This window comes from Asterias rubens, chromosome 13 (genome assembly GCF_902459465.1).
Source record: "Asterias rubens chromosome 13, eAstRub1.3, whole genome shotgun sequence".
Classification (NCBI taxonomy): Eukaryota; Metazoa; Echinodermata; class Asteroidea; order Forcipulatida; family Asteriidae; genus Asterias; species Asterias rubens.
In genome coordinates, this window is record NC_047074.1 from 12,593,769 (window position 1) to 12,618,123 (window position 24,355).

The 24,355-nt window shown below is 38.5% G+C and overlaps 2 protein-coding genes across 2 annotated transcripts in view; one reads left to right on the forward strand and one right to left on the reverse strand.

Moving 5' to 3' along the window:
- The window catches only part of LOC117299006 (5'-nucleotidase domain-containing protein 3-like), a 31,631-nt gene extending 9,465 nt beyond the window's left edge, over positions 1 to 22,166 (reverse strand). The window contains exons 1-12 of the mRNA XM_033782414.1: positions 21,986 to 22,166; positions 21,019 to 21,194; positions 20,467 to 20,541; positions 18,596 to 18,651; positions 17,851 to 17,938; positions 17,107 to 17,178; positions 16,649 to 16,705; positions 16,292 to 16,352; positions 15,166 to 15,268; positions 14,675 to 14,776; positions 14,013 to 14,097; positions 12,940 to 13,080 (exon numbers count right to left, since the gene is read on the reverse strand). Of these exons, the coding sequence (XP_033638305.1) occupies positions 12,940 to 13,080; positions 14,013 to 14,097; positions 14,675 to 14,776; positions 15,166 to 15,268; positions 16,292 to 16,352; positions 16,649 to 16,705; positions 17,107 to 17,178; positions 17,851 to 17,938; positions 18,596 to 18,651; positions 20,467 to 20,541; positions 21,019 to 21,194; positions 21,986 to 22,163 (1,194 nt within the window). The 5' untranslated portion in view covers positions 22,164 to 22,166. The remainder of the gene's footprint in view (positions 1 to 12,939; positions 13,081 to 14,012; positions 14,098 to 14,674; positions 14,777 to 15,165; positions 15,269 to 16,291; positions 16,353 to 16,648; positions 16,706 to 17,106; positions 17,179 to 17,850; positions 17,939 to 18,595; positions 18,652 to 20,466; positions 20,542 to 21,018; positions 21,195 to 21,985) is intronic.
- A 347-nt stretch (positions 22,167 to 22,513) lies between these two features.
- The window catches only part of LOC117298918 (von Willebrand factor A domain-containing protein 8-like), a 49,612-nt gene continuing 47,770 nt past the window's right edge, over positions 22,514 to 24,355 (forward strand). The window contains exons 1-2 of the mRNA XM_033782296.1: positions 22,514 to 22,783; positions 23,873 to 23,950. Coding sequence (XP_033638187.1) covers positions 22,645 to 22,783; positions 23,873 to 23,950 — 217 coding nt within the window. The 5' untranslated portion in view covers positions 22,514 to 22,644. The remainder of the gene's footprint in view (positions 22,784 to 23,872; positions 23,951 to 24,355) is intronic.

Genomic DNA, 24,355 nt, shown 5'->3' on the forward strand with positions numbered 1-24,355 from the left:
CACTGGCCTCGAGCCAGTGGTCAGGTGTAAAATTTGAGCCCTCTTTCAACAAACTTAACGAAAGATTTCCTGCAGCTGAACCTCCTTGTCCAGGTACTTGTTGTTATTCACACATGTTAATGAGAACATACCCTGGTCAATCTAGCCATACAGCACGGACATAACCTCCATACAAATTATAAAACATCAAAACTGTGCACTTACTGAACACTGTAGTCAAACATGAAACGAAGCATTGTGAGTACATTTTATACCCATTTCACACTAATCAATCACTACCTAATGTACAAAACAAAAGTTTATTTTCAAATCTTTTATTTAAACAAAATGAATGGAGAGATTTCCCTGTAGCTGAACCGCGTTATCTAGGTACCTTTAATTCACAACTACATGTTGATGAGAACATACCCAGGGACCAATTTCATGGCTCTGCTTACCGCCAAATTCTGCGATTACCGACACACTCTCAGAACTCTAACGTGCAAGCGCCAAATTTCTGCGCTAGCCTCGTAAGCGTAGAATGTCTAGTAGATGGAGGCATATCTTTTATTACTTGGTAACGAGTAATGGAGAGAGGTTGGTAATATAAAACATTGTGAGAAACAGCTCCCTCTGAAGTCGAGTAGTTTTCGAGAAAGAAGTAACTTTCCACAAATTTGATTTCAAGACCTCAGATTTAGAACTTGAGGTCTCGAAATCAAGCATCATTGTATTCTACTTTTACAACATCTTTCTAACCATATGCATTTGATAACAAACGGTTACAAACGCTTTATCAAAGACCAAGTCGACCGATCCAAGGCAACGTGTTCCTTTAAAGGCACTGTACAAATTTTGTAATTGTCAAAGATCAGTAGTCTCACCTGGTGTACATGTATCCCAACACTGAATGCATACTAATGGAACACGCTGCCTTGGATCAATCGAGGTGGTATTTGAAAAGAGTTTGTAACCGTTTGTTATAAAATGCGTATGACTAGAAAGAAGTTTTAAAAGTAGAGTATGATGATCCACACAAATATGCCTCGAAATTGCGTGGTTTTCCTTTTACCTCGTCGTCTCACACGGTCGGCCATTTTAAGGGAGTCAAATTTTTGACTCCCATAAATGGCCGACCGTGTTAGTTAGCTAAGCAAAAAGTTAACCACGCAATTTGAAGCTTATTTGCATGATGTTGATAAATAGGAAGAAACTAATTAACTCGGGCCATTAACTTTCATGATCTAACTGTCAAGGCCATTAACAATTGTATGTAAATATTTGCTGGTACAATGTACAACCACAAGTAATTCATTTTGTGGCAGTGTTGGTACCTTATTTGTTTAAATTTTTAAAGTCTGTCTAGCTGATCTTGTACTTAGGAAATACTGGTATTATCTTTTTCAGAACATGAACGTTCTTATATTTCTTATCTGTGCTCCTACTCAAATAAATTGGGCTGCATGTTACTAACATACAGGGGTGGATTTCACAATGAGTTAGGACTAGTCTTATCTCGAGTTAGGACCAGTTACTTGTCCTAACTTAGGACTATCAATGCAATTTGTATATCGACCCCAGGTTTCTCTATGTAGAAAAGTGTGGATAAAAACCAACATTTTGATTCAAACACTTTTAGGAGGGAGGGAGGGGACTTTAAAAAAGTGCATGGTTTATAGGTTTGTACGCTTGTGAAAATTTTCATAATTGTGAATGACCAGTTTAGACATCTTCAGGCCTGAAACTTCACGGAGGCAACAAAGGCAAATTGCCTACATGCCCCCTGGTTATTGCCTTGGTGCCCTTGAAATACTCAAGTAGGAATTTACAATTTCCTCATAGGGTGCCCTTAACCGAGGAGAAAACGCCTTGGTGCCCTTGCCCTTTCAAAAACAAAAACTAAGCATACAGGCCTGGTGCTTTGAAACATGGATGGTCAGTTCTCACTTGATGTTATAAATTGACCACATAAAGGTATCTCTGTGTAGTAGGCAAGTGAGGAACTATATATGACAATAGATGAAATGAGAAATGAGAAAACCGGGCAAGAAAAAAAGAGGAAAAGATAATATTCCTATACTTTTGTACACCGAAAGTGAAGAAAACAAAGAGGAAAATCAAAACCAAAAAGAGGAAATCAGTTGGAAAGAGGAAGTCTCACATTCCAGGGGGGTGTTTCATAAAGCTTTACAATTAATCTTATCTCCAAATAATCAATCTTATCTCCCAACAATTAATCTTTAACTACTCAAACTTACAATCAATCTTATCTCCGTTTTATAAAGAAAGTTAAGATCAATATCAAACTTAACTTCACTCTGTCGTAGAAAAGTGTGACTCAAAAACAAAATTTTCTTCATACACTTTTGGAAGGGAGGGATAGGGTATTGAACAAGTGTACAAATTGTACGGTTGTGAAAAAGTTGATAAAGTATTGTGAATGATCTCTTATACCACGATACACAGCGCTAAGCTTCATGTCAAACTCCAAGTTGCCCTAAAGATGGCGGGTTATTGGGAACCATCTAGTAGGGACCCTGTTATGAGGCAACCTGGTTTGTAGGTCAGTCAACGTTTCCTTTAATCAGCTACCTATTGTTCGTTCGTGGCTGTCTGGCCATGTCTAGGGTATGAAGGTTATTGGACCTTTAGAGCAGGTACTTGTTACATGTAAGCTAGCAAATAGGATTTTGTAACAACAGTGACATTAGGAAATCATAAGTGGTTCGATAGGAGTAACCTTGTCTGTCACGCGGCCATATCATGGCAAAACAACCAAACTGATTTTTGTTTTTTTTGTTGTTGAGAAATTTAAGGCAGTGGACAGTGGACACTATTGGAAATTACTCAAAATCATTATTAGCACAAAACCTTACTTTGAAACGAGTAATGGGGAGAGGTTGATCGTATGAAACATTGTGAGAAACCACTCCCTCTGAAGTGTCGTAGTTTTTCGAGAAAGAAGTAATTTTCATCGAATTAGATTTTGAGACCAAGTGTTTTTCAGGATAAGCAAACAACAGCTGAAAACCAGTAACAAGCATTATGCAACAAATGGAAATTTTGCTCATAACCCTGTTTTTATCAGAGGCATATTTTTATGCTAAGCAAATGTTTGTGCTTAGCAGCTCTATGAAATTGGGCCCAGCTGAAATGTGCTTGACTCCTACGAAACTATCACAGTGAAAACAGCCCTGTGGCACCCGCGATTCACATTCGCATGTATGAACCAGGCTTTAGGCTGTTTTGCGCGCAGACGGCCATTTTCTAAGTTGACAGAACTCGCATCTCACAGCGTGTGTTTGTGCGGCCATTTTGTAAGTTGAACAAACAGCATCGCGTGAGGTTCAATAAAAAAACCCTCATACATGTATTTCATATTCAACGCGCGTGCAGAATGACGCGCTTGTCATCTTGCGGTGCCGTGGCGTTTGTGCACGAAGCCTCACTCGTGCGCCCTCTAGTTCTTATATATAACTCTATGGGTGGGACTGTATTTCTGAGTAAACAATCCAAGGAAAAGTGACAGGCGGATTAGCCTACACTGCTGTGTGCAATGGAATATTTAAAGCCCATTTACACGACACCTGGAAATACATTAGCATACAATGTGGCAGCATGAATTAAAACTTGAACCATAGTGAAAGGACCACTTGAACAGTGCATCAATCCTTAACAACTTCCTGCCTTGTTCTGGGTTTTTGTTATTGTCCACACAAGCAGGTTCATAAAAGTCAACATTTTATATACATTTGTCGGTTTATTTTGTAAATAACAACATTAACAAGGATGGCAACCGATGTTGAATTGCACTGGTACAACATAAAAGTTTCTTTAAAAAGTTAAGTTAAAAAGGTTAAACACGCAATTATAATGAGCAAGAATTAAAAACAATTAAAACACCAAACAATCAACCAGCACTATCCCATAAAGAGACAAGGGAAACTGACTGAATACATTTTAAATATTTTGGGTTGAGGAAAAAACAGTTGACTGGAGAAGGACTAGAGCATTGACTGATGCCCCTGTGCCCACTGCCCCTGTGCTCAATGCCTGGATGCCCCTTTAATTTCCCACATTGAGTGCCCTGTACTAAGGCATTTAATACCTTGCCCTTTAATACAAAACGATGAAGCAAACCTAATTATAAAAACAAAGGAACAACTTTTCTTTCAGGAAATGCCATGAAAAGTTCAAGGACATTCTATCTGTGAATGTGATGATGTGTGGTCTAACCATGGAGGAAGGAATCATGATCTATTCATAGGTTGTCGGAAGTGGTGGCTACTGCTATGGCTAGATGCCCATCATCATGCAATGATGTATAAGACATCCTTAGCAACACCCTCAGCAACAGCCATAGCTGTAGCCAAGGCCGCCAGTTACAGACACTGGACACTATTGGTAATTGTGTAATTGTCAAAGACCAGTCTTCTCTTTTGGTGTATCTCAACATATGCATAAAATAAAAAAACTATGACAATTTGAGCTCAATTGAGCTCAAAATGTTGGGGTTCCTGCACCAGGAGTGTCATCTGAGACAGACATGGCGCATTACAAGTTTCCTTTATTATTACTATTATAATAATGAAAGTAAAACACCCATGTCACACAAAGTTGTGTGCTGAACAAACGCCTGATTTCAAGACCTCAAATTGTAAATCTGAGGTCTCGAAATCAAACTTGTGGAAAATTTCTTCTTTCTCAAAAACTATTCACTTCAGAGGGTCCACTGCATACGGCCATCATTTGCACATACAGGATCCTTCAATCACAACCTGTTGATCCTTTATTGTATGTAAATTCCTCTCTGCCATTGCAAGAGCACAGCTGCATGATGATTTATTCCCAGGAAAAACACTTCTGGGAAATGATTAAAGGGCCCAGTTTCATAGTGGAGCCGTTTCTCACAATGTTTTATACTATCAACAGCTCTCCAATGCTTGTTACCAAGTCAGTTTTTAAGTTAATATTTGTTTTCTGTAATTACCAAACGTGTACCTTCCCTTTAATACATACACATTGACCAACTGCAAACAATAGTCCAACAGGGGCCTTTTCTTAGAATTACTGACAAAGACAGCACCGAAGTTCTGGATTACTCACAGAGGAAGGACCACATTCCTTGCTCATATACTGTACGGTTTAATGATTTTTGCTTTTTTTTCAGTCATAGAGTGAATTGTTTACTTTGTTTTGTTCCCTTTCGTGGATCTATTTTGTTTCACCCCCTTCACTCAGGCATTGTGTTCTTTGAATTTAGCCCCTTTCACACGAGAGCAATTTAGCAAGGGTCCTTTGCTAAATTATAGCAAGGTTGTTGGACAACAATGTTTCAAGTTATCTTGCAAAATCTTGTCAAACATTGCTACAGTTTAAGCAAGGGACCCCAGTTAAATTGATGTCGTCTGAATAGCACTTTTGAATAGCTTGGTAAAAATGCTCTGGACTGTATTATTATTTTTTATTATTAGAAACACACTCATTTTCCCCAAGGGCCACTTAGAAAACAAAATCTTAAAATTCCACTCGCTTACAAATTGACCTGGGAAACTGTCTACCTTGAAATTAATTTCCCCTGGGAAACAGGTGTTTTTGCAGTGCCCCCCCCCCCCTCTAAACCAGACTGGCCTTGCCACTGATAGTGATAATGCCTTTTGTAAAGTGCCTTGCTCAAGAACACTTTATTAACCTTCCTCTATAACAATAATTGTATGCACATTTTGAAGAAAAAAAAAACAATGAAAAAAAATCCCAGATTTTTGTTTAAAACATTACATTGTTATTGTGACTCAGTGTGCATACATGTAGGGTGCCCATCAAAATAAACATTTTTCTGACCTGATTACCATAAAAAGTTCGCCGAATGCAAGGTTTGAACTTTTGTTTTAATGAGAACAACAAATTTGTCTTTAAGATTTCCTAAAAATAACATGGGGTGATATAGATGGAATTCTATGCTGTGAGGAGTGGGCTCTGATTTATCAGTTTAATCCGTATGAAAATTGTTTGATAATCTTGATGATAATGAGACTTACAGTTTTAATTTTAGAATTGTAAAGATTATACTTACAGTAATGGTGTTCATCTGTAGTTTATAAACACTTTTGACGGACCCAATTTCATAGAGCTGTTTGAGCTGAAAATATTGCTTACTTTTCTGCTAAGCAAATCATTCACTTAAATTAGAGTGAACTTATTCTAATGCACAGCCACAATCATGCTTACACATTTTGTCCCTTTTAAAAAAACAAACAGTTGAATTGAATTGATGATAGATTTTTGCAGGGCCCAGTTTAATAGAGCCGTTAAAGCAAAAAAATGCCGTTAAAAAATATTGTTTATTTTTTTGCTAAACAAAACTACGCATGATACCTTTTACTCAATTCAGTGTAAACTTATTTTAGTGCACAGCAACACTCACGCGTACACAATTTGTTTAAAGTTTGATCAACTAGTAATCCGTGTTTCAATGATGAACAAAAATTGTAGGCGATTGTCGAATACAAGATCTACTCAATACTTCTATGTTGTTCATTTGGTGTCTCTGTACCAAAAAGTACATGCATAATTGTATCCGTGCACTTTAGCAAATATAATATTTTAAAGTATTGTTTGTAGCTTTGTATGGAGTGGATAAATAGAAAGGAAACTATAAAAAAACACAGGAAACTATACAAAAAACACAGTAAACTTGCGGGTACAACCATGTCAAAATCTCTTTTGTGGGGGTGTTGGCTCTGATAAGTGCAGATGGGTTCTCTTTTCAGAGCCAACACTCCCACAAACGAGATTTACACATGGTTGTACCCGCAAGTTTACTTTTTATTTATTACCAAAATAAATTGTTCTGTCGCCACCTTTTAGTGCTGTCAAACTATACTTCAGGTACAGACAGCCTCTAACTGACTTATGGGCACTCTCCTTACAGGTGGACTGGTAGTATGGCATCTGCCGTCGATTTCACAAAACTCTTCCTAACTTAAGACTAATCTTAGGACTTAGGATGAGTCCCAACCCTGCACTGTAGCATGCAGACCTTAAGATTAATCCTAAGTTAGGATGAGTTACTCGTCCTAACTCAAGATAAGATGAGTCCTAACTCTTTGTGAAATCGACTGCTGCTCTCAAAATTGGCAAAGGTTGTGGGTTTGAATCACACCCGAGTAATGCGACTATGAATTTTCTCAAAGGACTCGGGGAAAGTATACAAAGCTTATTACACATCTGGGTATTGGTAAATCAATCATAAAGAAGGGACGCCTTTCTCCATGGTAAAAAAAGAAAGATATTCTTTATCCTCGATGCAAATTTAACATCTATTGAAACATATATCTCGATTGTTTTGGGTGGATTGATGGTTTCATGGATTGTTTTGGATGAAACTTTGCATGACGAAAAGATACCATCGAAAGGCTTGCAATACAATGTATTTCTGTCCACTAATCTCCTTCAATCGGATTATAACTGACAATCGTAGGACCTTAAATTGACTATGTGATAATAAATTAATCTTTTGTTGTCAAAGTACAAGAATAACTTAAGGACAGGATAAAGCCTTACATTGGCAACAGGCCAAATGACAGGCTTTGAATTTCGTCCTGGAAGGGGCCTGTCATCCATTTAACCAAACTCTTTACCAAATTTATCACTTCAATAACCCATCTTTTTTGAAAGTTTGTATATACTCAGCGCCTTGAGTACCTTGTAGGTAGATACATGCGCTATATAAGACTTCAATATTATTGTTGATATTATAATTATTATAACTCTTCCCAACTTAGGATGAATCTTTTAAGACTTAGGACGAGTTAAGTCTCACTGAGACAAAAAAAAATTATTTTGTGAAATTATTTTACTCGTATCTCAAAAACTACACTGCACCTCAGCAAGTAACATTTTAAGGGAAGCTTTCTACCATCAGTATCATTAAACCATGCAAGTAAATCTGTGGATAATTGTGTTTTGTGTCGTAAAAAAATAACAACTTTAATAACAAATCGTCTCATATTGGTGTTTTGTTCAGCAAAGAAACCTTACAGAAGCCTGATGCCACGCTGCAGGCATCAAAGCACTTAAATTACCCTTAAAGGCAGTACGTGGACACTATTAGTAATTACTCAAAACAATTATTAGCATAAAACCTTACTTGATAACAAGTTCACAAAGTCCTAGGAGTCGGACTCTTAAGGAGTTATTAAAAACTTAAGGCTAATTCTGATGTAGAACGAGTAAATCGTCCTACCTCAAGAAGGCGGGCCTTAACTCAAAATTAATTTTCAACTTGGGGGGGGGGGGATGTCACTCACAATCTAAACATTTAGGCAATGCAAACAAATTTTAGTTTGTTTATGATAAGAATCATAGCCTGTTTACATAACTATGCTGTAACTGATCATTATGAAATAGCGATGATAAAACTTCAGGGATTTTGAGGTGTGCGTGGAGGAACAATTTTAAGTTGTGCCATACTAGAATTACCGTTTGTTCAAGAAAACAAGTTATTCTCAAATGTAGGGTCATTAGATAGGTAAAAACTCCAAAATCGAATGGCCATCAAAATTTTCTTGGTGAGAAGTACTGAAACTGAGAAAGGATTCCCTTCAAAGTAATGTTTTACCCTAGCCCTAGCGGCCTTACACTTTCGTATTGTACTACAGTGGCGTCCTAGATAAATGTATCAGGGTCCATTTCTGGGGCGGAAAATTTTCAAAGCTTCATAACTCAAATCTTACCTGCAAGAAGCCACTAATTTGTGAGGAAGATCTGACGACCAAAACCCATCGCAGAAAATATATGCTGCCATGGTATGTGAATCTGTTGAAATTAGTGGCTTCCTGCAGGTAAGGTTTGATGTATGAGGCTTTGGAAATTTTCCGCCCCAGAAAGGGGCCTTAATCGTTAGGACTCTGTCTGTGTACAGAGGAAGAGTCCTATATAGGGCTAGGTTTCACCCCATATCTGTATAACCATCACAACACAGTGTATTCCATTTTGAAATATTCTTAAAATAACTGTTAACATCCGTATTTTGAACTATTGCAATGCGCATTTGAACATATCTTTTCAGGAAACTTGCGGATAATAAAGGAATAAATTATTAAAATTATTAACACAACCAGATATTGCTATTCTTAGAGTTTGTTGGGTCCTTTATAATCAGGGGAAAAAATCTGGAAAACTATTATGATACAGAAATATAGTAGGCGTTGTATAAGAAAGATACACGCTCCAGCCAGACCAAATCAATTTTACAAAAGACATTTAACTAAAGACGTTTTTAAAGACATTATTCGGACGTTTGTAGAACTAGTTTTGGTGTGACCTAGCCTTTAGGGGTGCTCTTTTTAGGCCCTCTACTTCTTCCAGGAAAATAAAACTCATCAAAATTTGTCAGCGACCTACTTTCCCAACAATTGCCTTTTTGACTCCTAAGAATTGATTAGGAAGTTTCCTGTAATAAGCCGGGTATCCAACGACAATTTGAGTAAACTGTTGTCTGCATAATACCCTCTTTCCCCCCTTGTTGATTGCGCAAAGCTTCTCTCCCCCCACAGCGTCACTTGTAAAGAACACAGGAAATCCAAAATAAGTTCCACTGGATTTTTCATCGTCCCATATGACTAAAGCCTGGTTCATACTTCCTGTGAAAGGGAATGCGAAGCGAATTTTACATACGTCACAGCTCTGTTTTTGCTGTGAATGTTTCGCAAGAGTTGAGCACAGCTGACTCATTACAAATTGTTCGTTTCGAATTTACGGCGTCAAAATTGGCTTCGCTTTCACATTCGAATTTAAGTATGAGCCAGGCTTACTTTGTTCGACTTCTGTGGCACTGTGGAACTGCACCGAGTAATATGGTCGGTATGGGAACAGGTGTGGTTAAATTACTCGAGTGGGACTTGAAACTGTGCCCTCGGTATTAAAGTGCCATTGCTTTACCAATTGAACTATATTACAAAGCCTTATGTTGGCAGTGTCCAAATACAGTGTAGTTACGGATTCTGTTACAGGAATCATTCTGCTTTCAGATAGGAATAAAAGACTTCGAGCTAGAAGTCTTTTACTATTTTAGTGAGAAATTACCTCTTTCTCAAAAACTACGTTAGTTCAGAGGGAGTCGTTTCCCCACAATGTTTTATACTATCAACAGCTCTCCAATGCTCGTTACCAAGTCAGTTTTTAAGTTTGAGTAATTACCAAACGTGTACCTTCCCTTTAACCAGACATGCCACTTCAAATGGATGGGGGTGGGGGGGGGGGAGAGGTATGTTTCAGGCACAGCCAGACCTTGTAAAAAGTTTTCAAAAGGCAGATAAACTGAAAACGATAAAATCAGCTGATCAACTGAAAAGTTTAAAGCAAGGGGTTCAAAAGGACTGGTATAAACAAAATATTTGAGTCTGAAAGCTTACTGATTATAAAGTTCATACTAGAACCATTTTTCCTGTGAAATAGTTCCCCCTAAAACTGGAAACCTAAAAAATTGATTTACCAAGCAACAAAGTTTCAGGATATGTACTTGCCAACGAATGTTCACAACCGACCAATAAACGCAAAGAGCTCAAATAACCTCAGCCCACGCAGACTGAACTTCCTCTAAGTACACAGCCAGTCTGTGCTAATAATATAACCAGGAACTAAACCTCTGGTAATAAAACAATCGTTAATAAAACAGTTTCAAGTGACAGCTTGCATGCAGGGCTCACATCTCAATAAAAAACCTTTAAACATGTCATCACACTTTAGAGAGGAACTCCAAAGCAAAATTCAGTTCTGTGATGCACTCATTTTCCAACCGATAGAGTCCTTATGAAAATGGGAGGAAAATTTAAAGTCTCTAACCTCATCTTAAACATGGTGTAAAGTGTCAATAAATTTGATACTCTTTCAGAGTAAAATTTGAAACATGACGACGCCGGGCATAAAAAGGGTGTTTTTTACATACCGAAGAGGAAAGGTTACATTGAGATGATATTGAATGGTCACATAGTGGGAGGGTTGACTGTGTACTGTGTAGATGTATTGATGAACATCACATATCATACTGAAGGCTGACAGAGTCTATGTACCATTCAAAACCACATTGATGATATTGATTGGTCAGACAGTAACAGGGTTGTCTGTGTACTGTTCCCCCGTATGATATCATAAAATGCAGGCTGGTTTAGTTCTTTTTTCATTTAAAAAACATAATAGATGATGTTTATTGGCCAGATAGTCGGAGGGTTATCTGACATAAGGAGGGTTAACTGTGTACTTTGTAAATGCATTCATCACACAACGTCTAAGGCAGGGTGGCATAGTTTATCTATTGTTTAAAACAATAGAGGGCAATATTAGTTGGTCAGACAGTAGGAGGGTTGACTGTGAAATGTGTAATGTGCATTCATCAAATCCTTATTCTATGATCACATTGTGTCATATTGGAGGCTGGCATAGTTCATCTTTCATTTAGAACCATAGAGGATAATATTGATTGGTCAGACAGTAGGAGGGTTGACTCTATACTGTGCAAATGCATTAATCACATAATATCAAATTGTGGACTGGCAATGGACCATTCAAAATCACAGTGGATCATAACATAAGAATTTCAACTGTATATTTGCATAAACTAGGGTTAAAAAAAGGGTCCCTTTGCAAAGTTCCAATACAAATTTACATACTTCACAAAGAAGAACCCCTTACCAGAGGCAATTACTGTGCCCCTTCAAGAACTAAACTCAAGACCTGTACTACATGTACAATTCTTGACATTACAGCATAGGAGCTGATCACTACATTTTGGCCTGTAACAACATACAATGACACTTTTGGCACACAAGGTGGCAGCAGACTAACTAAGTAAAGCCATTTTCCAGAAATGTACACATACTCGGTACACTGGGGTGAAGTGGCAGAGAGGATAAGAGCACCAAATTCAAGCTTTGGTGTTGGTGTTCAGCAGAGTGTGGGTTCGAATCCCAGTCATGACACTTGTGTCCCTTAGCAATACACTTAACTACAATTGCTTCTCTCCACCCAGGGGTAAATGGGTACCTAAGAGGGCAGACGTGGTTCTTGTGGTTGGTTTAGCTTAGTGCGCTACATACGTGAATATGGCGGCATAGGCTGTATACTCCCCAGGGAGCTGAGATGGTTTAAGAAATGAAATGGCCCAGTGATCAGGGTAATAATGTTGGAAGCGCTTTGAGACATGGTTTTTAAAGCACTATATAAAAACAAAATATTATTATTATTGTTTTTAAAACAACTGAGGAAGTACCTGGTATACCGTGACCTTGAGTCCGTAAAAAAAAAAAAAAATGCAATACACCATAAAAAGGAAAGTATACCTTGGGTTTTATGAACCATGTAATTGTTTCAATATTACACAAATGTAGACATACACAATAAAACTAACCTTTGAAAATTTCATTTCAAAAGGTGGTCAAGTTTTTTTTATAAATCCGAAATGACGAATATGCGTGCTATATGAGAAGCCATTATTATTTTTAAAGACATTGTGATGAGAAAAGTTAAAGGACCACGTTGCCTTGGATCGGTCGAGTTGGTCTTTGAAAAGCATTTGTAACCGTTTTTAATAAAATGCATATGGGTAGTAAGATGCTGTAAAAGTAGAATACAATGATCAACACAAACATGCCTCGAAATTGCACGGTTTTCCTTTTACCTCGTCGACTAACACAGTCGGCCAATTATGGGAGTCAAAATGGCCGATCGTGTTAGTTCGCAAAGTAGAAGGAAAACCACGCAATTTCGAGGCAAACTTGGGTGGATCATATTCTAATTTTAAAACATCTTTCTATCCATATGCATTTTATAACAAACAATTACAAACGCTTTTTATAGACCAACGTGTCCAATCCAAGGCAACGTGTTCCTTTAAGCGCAACAAATCAAAAATTTCATCATGAAGTCTGCAGGAAAAGTTAAAAAACAAGAGATATTTCTTACCTCAAGTTCCGGAATGATCCCTCCAGTCCTCCAGCCATTCTTGAGGCAAGGGTCCACTAGATCGCTGTAAACGTGATCCCCAAAATATAAAACTGACGACGGGTCCCACTGAGTCAACTCGGAGAACTGCTCCATGTTACCCTGTAAGGTAGATGAGAAATATTTATTAAAGGCACTGCCGTCGATTTCACCAAACTATTCCTAATTTAGGATTAATCTTAGGACTTATGACAAGTTAGTATTAATCCTAGCATTTTGTGAAATTGGATGCTGGACACCTTTGGTAAATGTCAAAGACCAGTATTCTCGCTTTTTGTAATATACTCCAAAGATGGAATGAATTTCTTCAGGGCCTGTGTTGAAAGCATCTTGCTATATGGAGCCGAAACATGGACAACAACACAAAAAATGAATGATCTCATCAACAGTTGCTACACTCAACTGCTGCGTAGAGTTCTCAACATCCACTGGCGGGACCATACTACAAACAGAGAGGTTTATGGCAATCTACCAGCGCTTTCCATAATGCAGAGACGCCTCCAGTTTGCTGGCCACTGTTTGCGAACAGCGGATCAACCTATATCGCATCTGGTCTTCTGGAATCCTCCTGGCGGACATCCAAATCACGGCAGGAGGAAAATGAGCTACACTGACACCATCACCCGAGACACAAATCTCAATCCAAACGAGACTCAACAACTCATGAGGGACAAAGCAACCTGGCACCACTTCATCAAAGCTGCTTCTACTATTCCGTCTAAGGACGAAGGATGATGATAATGATTGTGAAATTGGATGCTGGACACCTTTGGTAATTGTCAAAGACCAGTATTCTCGCTTTTTGTAATATACTCCAAAGATGGAATGAATTAATGGCCCAGTGACCAGGTGACCCACATTCTGTTGCTGACAACTCCAGAGCTTGGGTCGGGTGAACTAGACCGCTCGGCCACAACACGCCACACTAGAGGCCTACAAAAAAAAACTAGAAACAAGACATGGACTCTACAAATTGTGGTACTGAAAAAAAAGAAAAAAAAGAAAGAAAAAAAAAACAGACGTTGGAACCTTACCTCCAAGTAAATCTTTCCCTTTCTGAGCTTGTTGACTCTCGCCCAAGATGGCATCCCTGTCTTACGGTAGATAAATCGGAAGGGTCTGTCATGAACAAGTATGAAACAGGATTAACGTTAATCAGACCATAGAGTAAAGTAACTTTTGATGGATTCATTCATTTTTCTCAGTTGTTTTAATTGAAAAAAAAAACCAATAAGCACATAGCTAAATTATGTGGCATTACAAGATGGTAACAAGTTGTTAAAAATTAGCAGATGTATGATGTACGAAAGAGCAATTTAACTAAAGATCTGGGCCAATCTCATGGCTCTGCTTAGCGCGGAATTCTGCGCTTACAGCACATAGGTTTGTGTGCTTTTAAGACACTGGACACCTGAGGTAATTGTCAAAGACCAGTATTCTTACTTGGTGTATCCAAACATATGCAGGAAATAACAAATCTGTGAAAATGTTGACTCAATTGGTCAACGAAGTTGCAAGAAACAAAATGGCCACAAATGTCATACTCTCCATGAAACCTCAACAGTCTTTCTGAAATGGGGGCCTATATTGGAATTTGAGCCCAGATTGGAATTTTGACCCCGTTTTGATTCTTCTTTGCCCATATTGAAATCTGGACTCAGATTGGAATTTGTACCCGGATTGTTGGAGAGCATACCTTGTTGTGTCATGGAAGAAGAGTGGTTTCCTTGCTTGGGTGACGATGACATCAAATAGGTCGATCCAGTCTGGACCAATTAAGTACTTCATCCCTTCATCTCTGATTGAAGAAAAAAAAAAAAAAAAATGCAAATTCATAATTTCCTAATTTTGTTTTGCAATTGTCAATTGCCCAAAAGTTACAGAAATCTAATTTTGTTTAACTTTTGTTTTTGTGAATCAATACTTTCAAGATTAAGCTAAAAACCACACTGTTTGATGTCGCTTATGAGTAATTGTTCTTTGTCTTATTTTCCTTGCTGTGTGTGGTTTCCCCTCTTGTGTGCCTTGAGCACCTCATTTTGGTGGATTTTGGCACCTTATAAATATTCTTTATTATTGTTATTTAAGTCACCTGACGGTGACTAGAGCATGCTACATTTCTTTTTTCATTTCATCACAATCCAGAGTAAAAATTAGTAAAAATAATTGAATATGAGTTGCACTCACACAAAGCTGAAGCGGCTGTTGGTGATGAGAAAGAGTCGTTTGCCGCCCTCGTGCAACCTCCGAATATATTCAGGAATACCGGTGCCTACCTGCAAATATTTCTCTGTAATATCAAGAAATTTTTATGGAATTTAAAATAAAGATGTTGATTGTTTTTAACACTATTATTTTTGTATACTTTGTGTTTTTGATTTTGTTACCTTTCTATATTTTCAAAAAAAGAGTATGGAAAACATTTCATTTTTTGTTATTAACCATTTCTGGAATTAAAACCAAGAATGCCTCATAAGTGAACTTATTACTGTAGCTCACAAGTAAAGGTTGATGGTAAATGCCCTGTACACTATTGGTAATTACTCAAAATAATTATTGGCATAAAACCTTACTTACTAACGAGTAATGGGGAGCTGTTGATAGTATAAAACATCGTGAAAAAAACCCTCCGAAGTAACGTAGTTTTTGAGAAAGAAGTAATTTTCGACAGATTTGATTTCGAGACCTCAGAATTAGATTTTGAGGTCTCAAAATCAAGCATCTGAAAGCACACAACTTTGTGTGACACGGGTGTTTTTTCTTTCATTATAATCTCGCAACTACGATGACCAATTGAGCTCAAATTTTCACAGGCTTGTTCTTTATGCATATGTTGAGATACACCAAGTGAGAAGACTGGTCTTTGACAATTACCTAATGTGCCCAGTGTCTCTAAACTTGATGTTGAGTTTGAGGCTTTGCACGGTGAAGATGTGAACTATTACTTTTTTTTTTTAATGCAAGTCGCCAGACACACAAGGCCTGAAGACCACTCAAGGTGTGGGCTACAATTGTTTTTTCCCGAGGCCGTTGCCACCTACCCTTAGGGCTGAAAAAGGGTTACCCCTTTCACAGTCCATACGGATGTAGGCTTGGGTATCATCAGTTCGAAGCCTGGCCAGTAGAGCAGAAAGCACTACCTCCCCAATTTTACGTAGCAAGTGTCACGATTCGAACTCACACCCTGCTGATCAAACACCAGAGCTTGAATCCGGTGCTCTTAACCGCTCGGCCATGGCCTTGCATGTGGATTGGGTTTTCAGTCCCAACTAGACTGCTCTGCACAGTGATTGAACTTCCAAGGATAACTCACCTACATTGCCAGCAATCTCCTTGTGCATTATGCCAGACGTGTGTATTTCTTTCACTGCATTCTGAAAGTAAAAAAACCCAAAAGCTTTACTGCAGGCCAGACACATCAAGTGCATTTTGAGTTGAGATTTAAAATACTAAAGGAACTACAGGCCAGACACATCAAGAAGCAGGAAGCCATGTTACACAATGTGTTGCAGCATCTTGAACCAACAGCGGTTAACCACTACTAACAGGTATCATTAAGTAAGAAATAATGAAAAAGAAAATAAGAATGCACCAGAAAACATTCAATAAAATAAATATAAAAATATTTAAGAAAATTAAAAAATTTATTTTTTCTTTTTATTTGACTTACATGAATATCAGTGAAGAGGTACTCTGGATCATACTCCAGCTCGTTCTCCGTCAAATACTGGAAAGACAAAAGATTTGGAGTTTAACAAGGACAAATTTGCTAGAGCGGGATCGTTGGATGATACCCATTCCCACATCCTTTCAAGGGGGATAACCCTGTTTTAGCCCCAGGAGTAGGTGGCATTGTTCCCCTGGTGGCAGTTGATTTGGGTCAACAGCCAAAATTAGTTCAGTGTAGCTCTCACCTTGAAGTGGCTGGCCAGGGCCTTGTGATGTTGAGCCCGATTCATATTTCCTGCGAATGCTTTCGTGCGAATCAATACTTTTCCGTCAAGCGTACCGATTGTTAGCCAACTAAAATTGCATTTGAATTCGCATTTGCATGAATTATGAACCAAGCTTAAGGCGGTCTCTCATAAAAATGAAGACAAATAAAAATATATATTAAAAACGACTAACCTCTATAACATTGGCAAGAAGCGTCATCTCTGGAATAGCAAATAAATCCATCAGATGCTTTACTGGGTGTTGCTGTAAGGAACCAGACACATATCAATGACTAGAGAAGCGACCAACTCGTTTTTCTTTCATTCAATTTAATGCAACCAGAGTGAGGCTGGAGGGGTAAATTAGACTGGTACCTTTTTGGTTGAAGGTGGGGTCAAAGATGGGTAAATACTACAAACATTAAAGGGAAGGTATGCGTTTGGGGTAATCACTCTTAAAATAACAATAAAAACTTACTTCGTTAAGTACAAAAAATGCAGAAAAGTTTCTCAGATTGAAATGTCTTTGAATCCCTTTCTCTAAAACCGCATTCCTTTGAAGGGAATCATTGAGAACTACTCCCTCTGAAGGAACTCAAAATTTAATTTAGGCATCTAAAAGCACACACATTTGTGTTCACAGGTTTTTTCATTTGTATATGCATATGTTGGAAAACATCCAGTGAGAATACTGGTCTTTTATAATTACCAAACATGTCCGATGCCTTTAAACCATATTCCTTAGAAGGGAATCATTTCTCAAAATGCTATACATTATTAACAGCTGCAGTGCTACTATTACCGAGTAAGTTTTTATGGCCATTCATTTTTGGAGTATTTACCAAAGGTATACCCTCCCTTTAAGTTTTTGTGTTGAGAAAATTGTGGGCAGCAAGTTTAGCCTCTTAGGGAGGGGGGAGGAGGTGGGGACCCTTACCATCTGTCCGGGGATCATTAAGCTTTCTGGGATGTGAGTTCCTCCGTACCTCTCAATTATTTCATCCTCGCTCACCGGCTGCAGTCCTCTGTTGTCATGACGACAGACAAATGAGAAACAAAACAACTGAGTTCTGCACAACTGAATCCCCAACAATAACTGTCAACAGTTGATGAATTACAGACAACAACTTTGTTTATTTTAATTTTAAACAGATACATACGTAAAGACAGCTACAAATGTAAACAAAAAGGAAAAGAAAACAAATCAGGGAAATGTAATAACACTTGAATGAAGAAAGGAGACATATTGGTCTATATTTATGGGTTGCTTCATATCATTGCATTTTGACTGCAGATTTCTGTTTGTTTTCCACCACTTTTATAACAGGGATATAATACAAAAAATTGAATTGTGAGCGCAAAGCATAAAAGCTTGCAAGCGCGAAGCCTACTAACATACATTTATTTGCATTACTTCACTGCAATCTGGGGTGTTTTATATGGTTTTATCTTTATTTTGTTATGAATTTGATCTTAATTAAAGTCTAATAATGTAAAACAGCAACAACAAAAATTAGAAGGGTGGGGGGATTTGTTTGAAGGAAAAAACGTATTTCCAGTTAAAAGATGATAAATCACATCCCTGTTATAAAGACTCTGTCTTGGAAAAATGAGTGCATCACAAAACTGAATTCGACCTTGGAGCCCTTTAAGCTGATCATTTTGTATGGTTCCTTTATTACCTGTGTACTGTTCCAAGTTGAATGTGTTGAAAGGCGTCAATCTTCATTAGATAGCCCTGTATTTGGAGACATAAGAATGAAAGCCTTACCTGCATCAATCTTGCCTAGAATTACATTTTATATACCCTCCCTTTAAATACAGGGGTGAGAGTCATTACTAACGAAAACGTCTGAAACATGGATACAAATTCAAAGATATGTTAAAATGATGGCATTTCTACCATTTGGTAACCCCTGGGGTTATAGATTCCAAGGAGCTTTTGGAAACAGTATCCAAAGCACTGGAGAAGTAGACCAGCAGGATTTCTTTATTTGTGGAAACAAATACTGTCAAATATTGACAATTATATAACACCCAAGCAGATCCTTGCCATTTGATTGGAGGATTGTCCGTCACGTGATAGCAAATAAAAGTACCAATACACGCTGAGTCACTCACCGTGCTTTTTCGTTCCATCCGAAAAGTACCATTGCACGCTGCCAGCCAGCGTGCAATGGTACTTTTCGGATGGAACGAAAAAGCTGAGTAAAAACATCACTGCGTGCGCGTGTCTTTGGTAACGCAGCAGTGTTACTGCAAGGCATATTAGTAACATTACTAGCATTCGGCTTCTACAATTAAAAATTGTAGGCCTACGCTTTGTTTGTTTTGAAAGTTGTATCTTTCAATCGAAATGACAAAGATCTACTTGGATGTTATATAAAACAAATAATGAATGTTTTTCATTCGTGCAATGGTGCGAAAATGTTCATTCGTTGAAAGCTGGAATGTTCCATTCAACTTGGCTCCGCCTCGTTGAATAGAACATTCCATCTTTCAACTCATGAACATATTCGCACCATTACACTCATAAACATTCATTATGTGTATAATATTGTCTGATTTTCTTCACCAGGCTGACATAAAAAGTCTGTATTCAGCCAAAAGTCTGAACAATCTCATCCCTGTAAATATGACATCCCTGTAAATACGATCCTTTATAGGTCTAGAAAATGAAATTGCTGTTGTACTGCAAGGAGCATGATGACCTCAATCTAAGACAGTTGTTTTTTACACTGATGTGTGTTAGCAATGTACACTCGGTACTTTCCCGAGTTTGGCCAAAGTGGGATTCGAAACCATAACCTTTGAATTGCAAGAGATGTTTTACCACTAGACCACCAAGCTTGCCAAGTGCCTGGAGGCAGCTTGAATCTTATGCCTTAGCATTGGGTACGGCAATGTGTTATTAATTTGTTTGTATTGTATTTTATTTTAATCTGAAACTGGAACAGACCCCATAACCCTAATGAAGGAGTGTTAACTTAGAAAAAAACAAACATTGGTAAAGCCTTATCACACAATTTGTTTTTTTCTTTTAAAACGGTAAATAAAAAGACATACTTGGCATCGCAATTAGTTATAGCTTCATCAGGAGTGTCCATCAAAAACCTAAGTCTATCTTCCCTACCAAGAAGTTAAAATACATTAGACCTAAATCTAGTTTGGTGAAAGTTATTACTGAATCGGCTGCTATACGAGAATGCTTCGCTCTGTTAAACAGATTCATTGGGAGAGGCATGTCACAAACCGGGAGCTCTACGGTGGGCTGCCGAGAGTTAGCACCAAGATTAGGGCAAGAAGGCTGAGACTAGCAGGTCACTGTCTCAGACATGATGAGCTGGCAGCGAGCAAGCTTGTGCTTTGGGCCCCTACTCAAGGTCACTGTTCCCGAGGTAGACCGCAAACCACCTATGTGGACACCTTGTGCCAGGACTCTGGACTGCGTCGGGAAGAGCTACGTACAGCAATGGAGGACCAACGTGTTTGGAGGGCCATCATCCGATGCTCCGCATCGACTGAATGAATGAATATTACTCAATAGTTCTACCTTTTTTGTGTCAAAGTGAAGTCCTCTGATGGCAAAGTCGGGTGAAAACTTCATACTCTTGATACCTGGGGGAAACTTTAGAAATGAGAAACACCAAAAATAAACTATAGGAAGCATCAACAAAATATTCAGGTTCTGTCTTGAGAGTTCTCCCCGGGATATTTAAAAACAGGGGGGGGGGGCATTCTGGACAAGTTTGGCCAAAGAATGCTGAATTGAAACGAGGTCTTCAAAAATGTTTTGTACTTGGCATTTATCTTGGTTTAAATTGCCCTAAATAGATGATTTTATCTCGGTGATGAGTTTTGTGAAAATTGTTTAAAAGAATTGTTTTATCTTTTTCGCTATCGGCTGAAATTTGCCCGTATGTATCTGCAATTTGCACTTATCCGCCCGATACGCTAGCTTGTGCATGGAAAGAGCTTATGGCCCAATTTAATAAAGCCTGTTAGCACAAAAACTTGCTGAAGCACAATTTTTTCATCATCTTCTCATCTCGTTTGGCTCTAATTAGAGCGTTGAGAATATTTTTTAATTTAACACTTTGTTTACCATTTTTCTTTCCACCAAGTTCTCCATGGCCTGGTTATATATGAGGTAGTGAAGATGGTCCGTGTAGCAGGCCAGGGTGTAGTCATAATCAAATCCATAGACGTCGATGTTGGACAGATTAATCTCATTATTCGCAAACACCGTCTTTGGATTCACGTTGATTTGATGGTCAGTAGCTGAAAAATTAAATAATAAGTTGAACAATATTAATTTTGGTTTTACCCTTGCACCAATATCTGTAGCACTGTAATAGGCTACTCAGTATTTTCCCCGAGTATTACTCGGGTGGGTTTCGAACACAAGACCATTGCAATTCTAGAGCAGTGTCTTTACCAACTAGACCAACGGGATCGCCAGTTGGCTAGAGACAGGTCGATTCCTATTATGTTTTAGCAGTGGGTATGGCAGCGATTTAATGTTAAATTTGCATCGAGGATGAAGAATATAAATTTGGCTTTAATTTGGCCCTTACACTGATGTTTGTTGGCACTGACACTTAACTTAGTATTTCCCCAGAGTTCTGTGAATAAATCACAGGCATATTTAAATATGGGTGGGATTCACACCCACGACCTTCCTTAACATTTATTATTTATAGCAGACATGGCATTCTATTTCTTTTGTTGACCACAACATATTATTAATATTAAGAAAATTAACATGGCCTACTTTTCTGCATATGACTATTTATGAGTATGACTCGAAGTCGATGAGCAATAAAAATCTGCATATTTTTTTTATGACTCTGAAAAAAAATGAGCGATAAAATGCTAAAATAGCAAATGGATTAAATATTATTCTCCATAAAATGAAATATTTAACAAAATCTATGTAATAAACCATATGCAGACTATATATAAGGTTAATAGCAAAAGTCTTAACCCCCACACCGCCCCGCCCCCTCCTCAGACTCTGCTCCGAGGTAGGCGAGAGAGAGTCCGGCTTATTTACGTGAATGACCACCTACCAAACTGTTCGCAATAAGATTTCGAAGTGTTGTATTCATGCCACAACACAGAATCAGTAAGGGGCGTTGCATCTGTAACTTGAGAGCATAAATGTCGAGGATATTGACGCACAATAAGCGAGTTGATCCTCTGCAGTTTTCTGCAAGTTCTGCAGAAATTACTCGTCAGCCCGCTCATGGCGGCCGCCATGTTGTCTTATAATTGTCAATAGAGGGCGCTGTTGTAATTTTGTGGTCCTTAGGCCGTGTCCGAATTGGCGACTTTGGCTACAGCTACGGCTAGATCAGCGCGTCTGTCAGTGTTGAAGAATAGCAGACGCGCGCGCCCTAGCCGTAGCTGTAGCCGAAGTCGCCAATTCGGACACGGCCTGAACTGCAAAAAAATATAACCGGCAACAGTAGGGGGCGCTGTTGTAGTTTTGTGGTCCTGCAGCAAAAATTATAACCGGCAACAGTAGGGGGCGCTGTTGTAGTTTTGTGGTCCTGCTGCAAAATTACATTATGCAACAACACCAATACCATGCAAAACTCGACTGCCGTGCCCGCATAAAAAATGCTGGCTAGATTTTACATTTTAACCAAATCAGAAAATCAAACAAAACAGATCACGCGATGATTAATAATCTCTCAAGGTGACGTTTGTTTGACTTTGACGACCCATGCTTTGCCTGAGATCTGCAAGCATGAGCGCGGAGAAATCGCTCCGTCGCTTGCGGCACATCCGCGGGGTTTTCGCCGGGTACGGCGCCGGGTGCACCCCGCGGCTGACCCCCGCACTGTGTGCCAACTACTCTTCCGGTATGTAGATGCTGTGCCAAATAATGTTGTCAAGATCCCCCCATGTTTTGTCTGTCCAACTTGTTAATTAGTGTTTAATATTTGTCGATGATAAAACTACTATACAAAGGGGGGGGGGGATCCATCGGTTTTACATGGGAAGGGGGCGGGGCCATGGTATTTCAAAAGTGATCGCCATCAAGAACACCAACAAGCTAGAAAGTAAATAAGTTATAGCATGGAGGAGGTTATAGCATGCCAATTTTAAAGGTTTGTTTAAAGCCATTATACACTTTCGGAACAGAACAAAAAATAAAAGTTCACAGATTTTCAAATAACTTACAGGGTTTACAGAAGGTAATGGTGAAAGACTTCTCTTGAAACATTATTCCATGAAATGCTTTACTTTTCGAGAAAACATTAAAACAATATCGATTCTCGATAGCGAGAATTACGGATTTATTTTAAACACATGTCATGACACGGCGAAATGTGCGGCAAAACAAGGGTGGGTTTTCCCGTTATTTTCTCCCGACTCTGATGGCCGATTGAGCCTACATTTTCACAGGTTTGTTATTTTATACAGAAGTTGTGATATACGAAGGTTGGGCCTTGGACAATACTGTTTACCGGAAGGGTCCAATGGCTTTAACCATAGCGCAAGGACCTTGCTCTATGGTTTAACAGTCCATTGGATCTCCATATTAGTCCATACCAATTTTTATAAAACTATTTTTATTGCATGCTGATTGGGAGGTCGCAGGTTCAACTCCATCTTCAGGAGTAACTTTTTCTTTGTTCAACCAACTATTTGGCATTAAAGTATTTTTATTTAAATGTTTTAAATAGAGGGAGGATGGAGGGTTGTGATTATCGCATTTACCTGATGACTATGTATGACTATGAGATGAGAAGGACTACGTACATGCACTCGCCCTACTCCTAAGTCTAAGAGCTATGAGGTTCGTTCTGCTATCGTCTCCATGTTGGAGACGATAGCGGAACGAACCTTATCTAGGAGTACACTCACCCTAGCTACAACTAACTACACCATTATTTCTGAGTTTAACAACCCAATGATTTATATTTATTTGTTTATTTATTTTGCAGATGGTCAAGTGTCTATCGGTGATGTGACTAAAACGATCAAGACACCAGCCAATCCTGAACTGGTTCCCATCAAATACTGTGAGTTTCATCTACCTACCTAACTATCTATGGATGTATCTTCCAATGAGTACATCCCCGCAGAGGAGTACAGTCATACTTGGGTGCAAGAATAAAGTGCTATGGTTCTATGGTTGTATAAACTTTGGTTTGTGGAATCAGTTCATTGCTTTAAAGACAGTGGACACTATTGGTAATTGTCAAAGACCAGTCTTCTTACTTTGAACTCAATTTGAAAAAAATTTGAACTCAATTGGTCGTCGAAGTGGCGAGATAATAATGGAAGAAAAACATTGAAGTTACGAGCTTTCAGATGCTTGATTTCAAGACCTCAAAATCTAATTCTGAGATCTTTAAATCAAATTCGTGGAAAGTTACTTCTTTCTCGAAAACTGCGTTACTTCAAAGGCAGCCGTTTTTTACCAA